This window comes from Prorops nasuta, unplaced genomic scaffold (assembly GCF_024137725.1).
Source record: "Prorops nasuta isolate Cenicafe-Biocafe unplaced genomic scaffold, Cenicafe_Pnas_1.2 PNAS00001, whole genome shotgun sequence".
Classification (NCBI taxonomy): domain Eukaryota; kingdom Metazoa; phylum Arthropoda; class Insecta; order Hymenoptera; family Bethylidae; genus Prorops; species Prorops nasuta.
Genome location: NW_027116798.1, coordinates 15110124 through 15121547, shown reverse-complemented (window position 1 = coordinate 15121547; position 11424 = coordinate 15110124). Strand labels below are relative to the sequence as shown.

The 11424-nt window shown below is 34.7% G+C and overlaps 1 protein-coding gene across 1 annotated transcript; it reads left to right on the top strand.

Annotated features, from left to right (window-relative positions):
* Positions 1-7750: 7750 nt before the first annotated feature.
* Positions 7751-9559, top strand: LOC136773003 (putative nuclease HARBI1). Its single transcript, XM_066726316.1, has 3 exons — positions 7751-7901; positions 8073-8229; positions 8692-9559. The coding sequence occupies exons 1-3, from the start codon at positions 7751-7753 to the stop codon at positions 9557-9559; spliced, it is 1176 nt and encodes a 391-aa protein (XP_066582413.1).
* The last annotated feature ends 1865 nt before the right edge of the window (positions 9560-11424 follow it).

Genomic DNA, 11424 nt, shown 5'->3' with positions numbered 1-11424 from the left:
GTATGTGGAGGGAGAAAAGACCCTTCGAGGGCAGGTCTAAGAAAAAAAAAATGGCAGTCCGTAAGATGCTCAGGACCCCTATCGGTGTAGCTGTACCCAGTAATTTTCGTGATCGCCACCTAGTGGAGAAAAATGAAACTTTTTCCTCCACCAACTAAAATACAAAAAAAGTTCTCTGGGTAACTGCCACGATAACTAACCATCCGGACCCTAGGGTGATGGGAGAGGGGTAACCCTTAGGGAACTAGTGGACCCGTAGGATAACTAACCATCCGGGTCCTAGGGTCATGGGAGAGGGGGTAAGCCTTAGGGAACTAGTGGACCCGCAGGATAATTAACCATCCGGGCCCTAGACTGATGGGAGAGGGGTGAGAGACTAAGAGAGAAAGAGAGGGTGAGAGGGATCCCTCTCTCTCTCTCTCACTCCCCACAGCCAAAGCATTTCCTCCGCACACCCGCACCCTCCTCATCATCCCAATGAACCCTAGCTCTTAAGAAGACACTTCCCCCCCGCACACCCGCACTCCCCCTCATCACCCAATATACCCCAGCTCTCTTAAGACACTTCCCCCCGCACACCCGCACTCCCCTCACCACCGTGTCACAGGAACACCCTAGCTACCACTACTTACTTTATTAATTGGAATGTGATGAGCGTTTATAAACGCATGGTTTTCTATTTGTCACTCTATTTCCTGTAACCTATAAAACAAAGAAACCACAAAGTACCATTGCTCAAATATTTAAATATTTGTTCTAACAAACAATACTTATCTAATTGATTTCTGGATCACTGCCATATAATTGATGCATCCAAATTTTAACTATGAATTCACGTGAAAATTCACGTGCGAATCATACTAACAAAACGAACACTTCGATGGATACTACATATACGTCGCGCCTGCGTTGCGGCCATATTGGAATCAGTTTCACACCTATAGCACCAACACATTCGAAAGAGCAAAAGTAAAGGACAGAAGATAACGCTTAAACGTGTAAGAGTGAGAGGTCCGATGCAGACACTATACCTCGGTCGGAAGAAATTTTTCGGTCTGAAGAAATTGATGGAAAAAGGCACTTCAAAAATACAAATATTAATATCTCTACAATGTGCGAACCGATTTGAATGTTTGTGGTCTTGTTGGAAAGCTTATATCGACATTGTAATACGAAAAATTTATTAGATTTGATTAAATAAACCAATTACCAGATATATCAATCGGAAATATCCATAGGTATAGTTTGGTTCAATCTTGGCGTAAAAGTAGGTAGTGTCACGCTGTCTTTTAATTACTTGCCTCGTAACACTACCGTGTTACTTGATTAATGTATATCATATAGTATTTAAAAAGGAGGTACTGAATGTGTGAGTTTGGATATTTAGTTTACATTATATTTAAGGATTTTTTTAGTAATACAGACATAATTTGATTAAATAGTAAAGTTTTTCCTTTGAATTTTGTCAATTACGAAACACAGAACAAACTGAAAATTTAAGCATAGTATTGATTTTCTTAATTTCGACTTGAAAAATTAATAATTATAATTTTCAAGAGCAAGATATTAGGTATAAGAAATATTAGAAAAAGCTCATATATAGTCCAGATTTGGAAATATATTTAAGATATTTTTTTATAAATTTAATATTATTAATAATATTTAATAATGCGTTTAATATAATACTCTTAAATATATTTTTGTTTCTATATGCTTTCAATAACCGAATGCATATCTTTATTTAATTAAGATTCATGCAGATTAGAAAGCTCTACCATTAAAGTCTGTCGAGTTAATTGAATACTGTTTAAGCTATTAAACTAATTTCTTTGTTATATACATATATATAAATGTATACAAAGTTAAAAAGTGATAATTATAATATAGACTATCCAAGTTACAATTTATCTAAAAATACAATACGTATAGATTCTTCAATAACAATTGGTACGGACACCAGCTAGAAATAAGTTAGATTCAAATCTCTAGTGTATTTTTCCTGCAATTCTAAGTTTAAATTTTATGTTTAAACAGCTATATCTACCAGTTTTTAATAATAATTATATATAATATGTAAAGTACATTTTAGCATTAAGGTTTTACACACTTTAATTTCTGCGGTATGGTTTAAATGTTCTTTTTAAACAATATAAGCTTAGAAGTCACATCTAATACTCATTGAACTTACAAATTTGTAACTGATCTGTGAAGGATGTTAAATAAATAATTATGAGTATTTACTTACATTGCTTCTTCATATTTTGTCTTTACACTACTCTACTAGATTAGTCCACTCAACTGATTCCTTTTATTGAATGCTAAGTATGTGAGATTATGATACAAATAAAATGGATTATACAAGTAAGGATGTTAATATATATTTATAATGTATTAGCTGGACCTTGTTAAATTGCGCACTGATTTTGTAACAGTTCTCTTATTTGTTTTATCCATCTTATGAAAGGCTTAAATAATTTAATCTGGACAATATGAATCACACTGAAACTATGTGCACTATAAGAACTGCTTTTTCGATTTTCTTGACTTATTCTTATTACTACTTTAATATTATTCAAAATCATTAAGTAAGTATATGACAATAAGAAGATAAATATAAAGAGACGTAAGTTTTTTCTTCATTCCACTAAATAAGTAAAATACTGACATTTATATTTTAAATTTTATTTATATATACATTTATTTTCTCTGATATATTATTGTTCTTATAATACCTGATGGTACATTAGAATAGAAAAACTGCATTGCGGTGCTCTTTGATTTATTAAAAATATTAATAATTATGATATTAATGATATAATAACTACAGGTAAACCATTAATATATCAGTCATTTAATTAATGAAAGAATTAATACTGAAGATAATCCTTACTTCTTAACTGATTCCTTAATACAACATCAAATTGATGTTGGAATTAACAATGTGTAAACAAAGAGTGCACACAATTATTATTTTCAGGAAACCAAATAATTTATTTTGGAAAAAAATATACAATTTTATTAAATTATGGGAATGAAAGCAACGCAAAAATATACAAATTACGAGATAATTATAAGTATTAATCATTACACTTAATTTTCACAAAATTTGTAGGAAACTAATTTTAAGCACATACATTTTCTTGCTGTTATTTATAACTTTATATAATCCGATATGAATCTTACACACTGTTTACGTTTCTGGTTTCATGTAATTTGATTTCAAATCTGTCTCTTTTTCGTTGAATTACTGCACTGGTGCAATAGTTGAAGCAAAAAAACAATTATCTGTTTTATTTCAACTAATTGCACCAGTTCGATAGTGCAGTGAAAAAGAATAAACCCCCTATGTATATAATTACCCTAAAAGTGATTTCAAGCCATATGTAAGGGGTCATAGGCTATAGTTCTGCCTGACCGAATACAGCAATGATGATATCAAATGTAATTTTCAATAAATTGCTTGTGTCTTCTTATTGTTGCACCGTCGAACCGGCGCAATATTTTTAGAATGATAAAACGTATGTTTGTTTTATTTCAATATAATGCACCAGCTTAACAATGTAGCAACAGAAATTAAACAAAATGTGGAGAAGTGTTTGAATTTGCTAAAACTGAGTATGCAGCATCATAGCAATTTTGCAATATTCCATGCATGCTTATTTAGGGGATATATGTAGAGATATAATTTTTACTAGTAGTACATGGTGATTATGCTCGCATCATATTTAGGTTAGTTAAAATTTATTGTATTGTATAAAAGTATCAAATTGTGATGCTTTGTGAGAAATATTATTTTGTACAGTTATAGTGTGTTATTGGATTTATCTGTGATAACAGTCAGTTTCAGAAGCTATATCATCTGATAAGAAATTTGACAGCTAGCTGGCAATGAGAATATTTGTTGACAGATCATATCGTTTAGGATACAAAGGCTCAGCTTTCAATGTTGCCATATAAAAGTATTTACTCTCATGTTTTATTTGCATAAGTTACTATTGCATTAACTTCATTCTTTATTCTGCCAATATGTTGAAAGGAAAAATCAGTAAGATACCTAATGTAAGTACATTATATATGACTTGTACTTGTGTATTAATTGAATTTTATGTCTTCGGATTCATTACATGATAGTTTATATATATATATATATATATATATATATATATAAATATAAATGTTTTTACAGGCTTTGAATTTGTTATGATTGCATAAGAGCTAGGAAAGACTTTTTCTCTGTTCTTAGATCTCCACTACAGCAAAAGGAATATTTTACCTGACATAAAATGGAGGTGTTTAGTAATCATTATAGATAGTTTTATCCTGTGCATTTTCTTCGAAAGGATAAAAACTGATAACAGTATTTAAAGGTATGAGTGTCATAATTGGAATGTTGATCTTGTACATGATGTTTAGCACATTACTGCAATTATGAGAGCCCTGTTGCTTTCGTTTATTAGGAAATCATTTTTGTTTTGCAGCAAATACAATTGCGGCTTGCCTTTAGACCTTAGAGTTCTGGTAAGCAGCCAATTGATAGTTTACACTCTGTAGATTGTTTGTAATTGTAACTTTACAGTATTAAAATGAGTGAGGTGTAATTTATGAGCGGGGGGGAGGGTGAAACCAAACCACTGTTTATTTAATAAAATATAGAATATACACAATCAGAAATTGGCTATTATACAATCATTATTAAATTTATCAGAATCTCATGTCAAATGCATTTACTAATTGAGCCATTGTAACTCGGATTACATTTAATTTAAACTTTATAACTAAACAAATTTACAAAATGGAAGAGACATTTATATAAGCAATCCACAGAGCACAGCTACCAAATAGCTGTTTACACAGAAATCTAAGCTCTAAGAGGTAAACCATAAGTATTATAGTTGCTGCCAAATAGAACAGATTTCATATTATCCATAAGTAACACGGTTCACATTATTTGCGTAACCTATTCAGTAGGATATGGAGGTCCTACATCCAAATTATAATAATCATGCTCTTAGATTCCATTATATAGAAGTTTTCTTTCACCGTAAACAGAAAATGATATTAATGCTTGAAACATGAAGCTTTCCAAAGCCCCAAATGACTATAACATCAGATTTGTAGTAATTGACGAAACTTCCAATTTCATGTTTCCAGATAATTATCAGCAAAAGGAGTCAAGATGGGGACTAGGTCCAATGGAGTCTTTTATCGATCTCATCGAGCTAAGTAAAAAAGGTCCTATGGATAATACTGTTATCTGTTACGGTTTAGAGAATAAATCCATCTGCACCGTCTACTGTTACCTCATTTTGACCGTGGACAAAAATTGATAAAATTTGAAAAAATTTCCAAATTTTGATGGAAGCTACCCACCATAGTGCTACAATCCATGCATCTTTTTGTTTTTCGATGCTATAAACGAATCTTGTATCAAAGTTGTAAAACTTGTGGAATCCCAGATTTTCATGTTCCAGCTTACGGCCGTATTCATAGTCGGTCCTTAAGAAGCTCCTTAGATTAAGGACTCCTTATCTAGGGAATTTTAACTGTAGCAAAATGGAGTTTGTCCTTAGCTATCAAATGGCGTGGTTAACCTTAATTTTTAATTGTAAACAAGAATAATATTTTCGGAAAACGATTTTAGAAAAGAAGAAAGGATTTTAGTAAATAACAGAGAAGAAAATACATATCAGATGAGTACTAATTAATAACAAAACATGAAAATTATTGTAAATTTTTAAGGAAATATACTTTTTGATTATTTTATTTTTGTTACAGGTGAAATCCTGTTTCTGATGAGTTTCAATGAAGGAAAAAAGTACTTATAGATCAATAAATGAAAAAGCATTAAATTATAAAGCATTTCTGTGTAGCCCAGTCCTTTCAATAATTTAGACATAATGTTATAACAGTGAATGTGTAAGCGATTGGTGTATATACAATCAAGTTTTATTGTAAATTAGTAATGATGTACGATAATGTTTTGATTGCTACTTTTATAAATTAAAACTAGTTCAATTAACCTATTATTTATATTTCTTTCCTTTGTTACGTACTGGGTAGTCGTGGCCGCCTATCGGTCGAGTTTCACGCTGACTCGACACTACAGTCTGGGTCAGTAGAAACGCCGATTGAGCTTTTCGACTATCGGTACAATGAAATATAGTATTACACTCCGAGCGGTAAGAATGTAATGAATTGGCAAGATTCGGGGTGAATGATAGTATGTATAAACATACGTTGGAACAGCAGGTTTGACACAAAACTATGTATTTTCAGGTATTGCAAATGTACTTACAGTAAACGCTAATTATGCTGGATCAGCATTCGCAGGATTATTTACTATTTGTCACAACTATTGGAGAGACTAGACTCTCCGATGATTATGGATTACTCGCACTTAATTAATTATGATCAGTTCGTAGTAGTTGTGCTTGTCTTCCAGAACGGTACGTGTTAGGCACGACTGAAAGATGTACACTCGCGACAATTTCTACACGACTTGTTTCGGATTGAATTATACTAGACTTAACTACCAGTACACGGCGACTGGGCAAGAGATTTGTTATAATACGGTGGAGTACTCTGCTCCCGTGGAACGAACACTAGAGTTGCGACCTTGGAACGCGGATGATGCGGCAGCGGCTAAGCTTGCACAGAATAAGACTCAACTCAAGGGTCGCGGAACTCGTATATATGTAGGAGGCTTAATAGGTCATGTGTCGTCAGTAGCGCCATGATCTTTTGACACATGACAACCAAAAAGTCTCCACATCCACGGCCGACGCCCAAGGTTTGACGCATTTCCGGAAAAGAAGTCCGGGTGTCAGCAATGTGCAATACTACCGGTATTGCACACGGACGGGTGCGATCTACTTTGGTTCGGCGAGGTGGCTGACCCCTACGTTACACCTTAATCCAAATTCTATATACACATAGTACGTAATTACATATTCTCATATTAATCATATATTCTTTAATTTACTAATAAAATTACCATAATTTTATATTTGTAGAGCATAACTGTTTGTAGCAATGACTTTATTATTCGATCAATGTAAGACAAATTGCAAAGGGTTTCTGCAAATGTCTTATTGATCCACCACATTTTTCCATATCTTGTATGACATCTATTTTCCTTGTTAATCCCTTTTTCAAGTTTTCAACATATACCAATATTTTTTTGCTATTTTTAAATACACTTGGATATGGCTATTCTATTAACTAACTGATTTTATAAATATTAAGATGATTGGTAAACCATTGTTCTGTTAAATTTGAAAAATGGACACTAGAATTATTGTGCTTATAATGTTTGGCACCTCTTCCATAGGATATCTTCTCTTTACATTTGAGAGGATGTTGTTCTCCAATACAATTAAATGTACTGCTGAATGCTTCTTGTTTTTAGCTTCAAATAATTATCCAACTTCACATTTGTATATCCATCCTCAATATATGATACATATTTTGATACTCCTATTTGTTTGTGAAATTCATTTGTTCTAAAATCTTAGGAGGCTTACGATTAAAGATTGGCATTTCAATCCAGATTTACTTTTCTGCAGTCATGCAACTATCAACTCAAAAATTACTAGATCGATCCAGATTGTCGCTTTTCGACAAAAGTCAATCCTGATTACAAATTGAACATTTTGGAGTACAATTAACAGAGCACATATTTGTGTCAATACAAGATAATATCTTGTTATTATTAATTATAAGAAATAAATTATAAGTGGCTGTAGTTAAAATGGATATATTATGTTTCTGGAATTCACTTTTTGAAGATGCTAATAGTGAACTAGAAGATGAAAATATAATAATGTTATCAGGAAAAAGAGAATATCATGCTAGAATGGCAAATTATTTGCCAAATGTTGTGCTCCATTATTCACTATCAGGTATTTGAAAATGTCTTAATGTAACATATATAGCATATTATATTTTTATATATAAAAATTAGTCTTAACTAAATAGTTCATAATATTATGTACTGTTTACTGTACCGCTTCTTTTTGTGATATCTGTAAGTAACATTATATAATATAATTTAGAGTATTATTTATTTGCAGATTTTAAATCACACTTCAGACTATCGAAGTTTACATTTGAAGCATTGGTACAACGAATAGGACCATGTCTACTTCGTAGAGCTAATGGTCCCAAAGTACATCCTTTTAAGCAATTAGCTATTGCATTATGGATATTTGGAAATCAGGAGGTATTCAGGTAAGTTAATGTTTCTGTGGCTATTGTGTAACTTAAGTTTATATTGAAGTAATAGATTTGTATTTATTTATTATATATATATGCTCATGGTGGTGAAAGTTTAAGAGGGTATTGCTATTCGCTATGTGCACATCTACACATTGGTAGTCAGGTAAGAATGTGTAGTGATGCATATGCTTAATATCAGCGCTGACTATCGGTAAATTTTGTCACTTTTGCCGGACTTTTTTTGTTTATGTATATTGCTACACATTCTTACCTGACTGCCAACGTGTAGGTGTGCACATAGCGAATAGCATTGAAGGTTTAGAGTAAAGTCATTGTGTGTGTGTGTCCTTAAGAAGGCCCACATAAATCAATACTCAACTAATATGAAAGACTAGATTATGTTTGATAAAAGTAGGGTTGAATTTTAAACAATAGTTCTACTACATAAGATATATATATATTTTTTTGTTTCAGATCTGTATCAGATCGATTCGATTTAAGTAAAAGTACTATATGGAATTGCGTTTTTAATGTAACATACGTACTCCAAAATCATGCAGCAGATTACATTAAATGGCCAAATGATTACCAAATTAAATATAATATACAAAAATTTGCTGAAATTAGTCATTTTCCTGGAGTGATTGGTGTTATCGATGGATGCCATATTCCCATAAGTGCTCCCAAAAACCATCCCAACAGTTATATAAACCGTAAAGGCTTTCATTCGATACATTTACAAGGGATTTGTGATTCAAACAGGAAGTTTATCGATGTCTTTACTGGTTACTGTGGTAGTGTTCATGATGCTCGGGTATGGCAGAATAGCAAAATCAAATTAGTAATAGACAATGAATGTGACAGATATTTTCCTAATAATACACACTTACTGGGAGATTCAGCATATCCCTTATACAAGATCTTATTAACACCTTATAAGGATAACGGCCATTTAAATGAAATACAAATAAACTATAACAGAAAATTTTGTTCTACAAGGATGATAATAGAGCGAACCTTTGGGCTTCTAAAAGGAAGATTCAGAAAATTAAACTACATTTATATGTTTAATACGGATATGATTCCTTCTGTAATATTAGCTTGTTGCATATTGCACAATATTTGTATTGAAAATGATGATGATCCCTTTGAATCAATTGAGGTGAATGAAGATGACGAAGAAGATATGTACTATAATAATAACAATGACATCTTTGTAGATGGAGAAGAAAAAAGGGAACTACTAGCAACTTTATTAAATTCTGTGTTAAATATTAATTTAATTAAAAATAAAAAAATTGGTAAACATTCATTTGTTATTCCTGTACGTTTTAATTCTTGAAAGCTTTTCTTCTATATTCTTTATATTGTAATGGATTCTTCTACCACGATGGGCTGATCGTGATAGCTATCTTCCTATTACCTTCGGCCGTCCTTGCATTCGGTACTTCCAGGCCGCCAGTTGGTCGTGTGGGTGACCAACAACCCATCGTTAACATAGGGGTCTTACCCCGCCATTCCAATCGTATGCATTTCCCAATGGGCTGATTGGTAGTGCATAGAGGACGGTACGGAAGCCTGGTTTGCTCAGTGTGCTAGGTCGTGGAGAGAGGGGAGGGTTCCTTACAGGTAGCCCGAGCCTCGCGACAATAGACACACTCTCCCACCCACCCACTCATACATATGAGGGGAGGTGAGGAGACGAGAACGTTATCGTGATCTTTTCTCATAAGGGACTGTCAGGGTGGTGCATCCCCGCAATGCCCAAGTCCGCGGTGCCATGCGCGTTGCCATGGACTTAGCGGCGGCACCCGGCATGCAGCAGAAACCTACCATACCTGCACAGGTCCCTTATGCATCGATAGCATACAGTGTGTTCGTTGCGTAGGGAGCAAGCTCACCTCACGCACACGGACACACTCATCGGTTGAGCCGGTGTGGTGTACGTCCGCCTTGCGCGACGTCCCATGACCGACTCACTCTCTTATTTCCCCCTCCTCAGGGGACTAGAGAATTCGCCTTTCGCAGGAGTCCCTGTGCCCACTTCTCCTCGTCTCAAGCCACCAAGTTACTTGGCACAGCCCTGCCTTGCTCGCTTGGTCGGCTTGGACTTTTAAGTGGAGCGCCGGTCTTTTCATCCGGTCTTCTGACGGTCCACAGGGATGTTCCTAGACGGTACTTTCTGTCCACTCGGAAACCTATGCACCGAGTCGGTAATGTAGGGTTTGAAATAACCACTACTAATCGTTAGCTTTTCTTTAATTTCTTTATTAAATCCGGTATCTTGATACGTAACGAGAGAACCTCGTTACATACCCCCCTCCGTAACGGAGGTTTCGACCCGAAACCGATACTTTCGAACCTAGTTCGCGCTATCCTTGTTAAGGGTCTACTTTTGGCGGTATTTCTGGCTTGTAAGGCTTGATGTCAACTGTTGACATTTTTCCAACCATTTTGCCTGCCAGATCTGACAGTTCAACCACTGTCTGCGATAACTTTTTAGCAATCATGAACGGTCCGGTGAATGGTTTATTCAACGCGGCCGATATATGCTTTGCTGCATTCGATAGCTGTCGGTTTCGAATTAGAACTAATTCGCCAACCTCGTATTGCTTTTCACGACGGCGTAAGTTGTAAGGCTTAGCCTGTCGTTCGTGAGCTTCGTCGAGAGCATGCTTGAAAACCAACCTTAAGGTTTCTAAGCGTTTCATTCTCGCTAGCCACTGTTCGGTAGGCTGCGGAATGATATCGGTATCGCCTTCTAATTCACGCTTCATCGACCTTGCTGCTTCTGGTTCTCTCCCAAAATTCGCAAAAGCCGGTATAGCTTGCAATGAATTATGGTGGGCCGTATTGAATGCAAATTGGAACGCACTCAAGTGACGATCCCATTCTCGATGATCAGAATCGAGAAAGGCCCGTATCATCATTTTCAGGCTTCTATTAACCCTTTCTGTTGGGTTTGCCTGAGGGTGGTAAGGAGGTGTTGTCGTTTGCCTCATACCCGTTAGTTGTAACAAAGCGTTTATATCTTTGTTAACAAACTCAGTACCGTTGTCGGTCACTAAGACTTTCGGTGTACCCCATCTGTGTATCACCAAGTTTTCGATAGCTTCTGCAATTTTCTTGCCGGTAGCTTTTCGAAGTGGAGCGATCTCGATCCATTTCGTGTAAAGGTCTTGAATGACCAATACGTACGAGAACCCT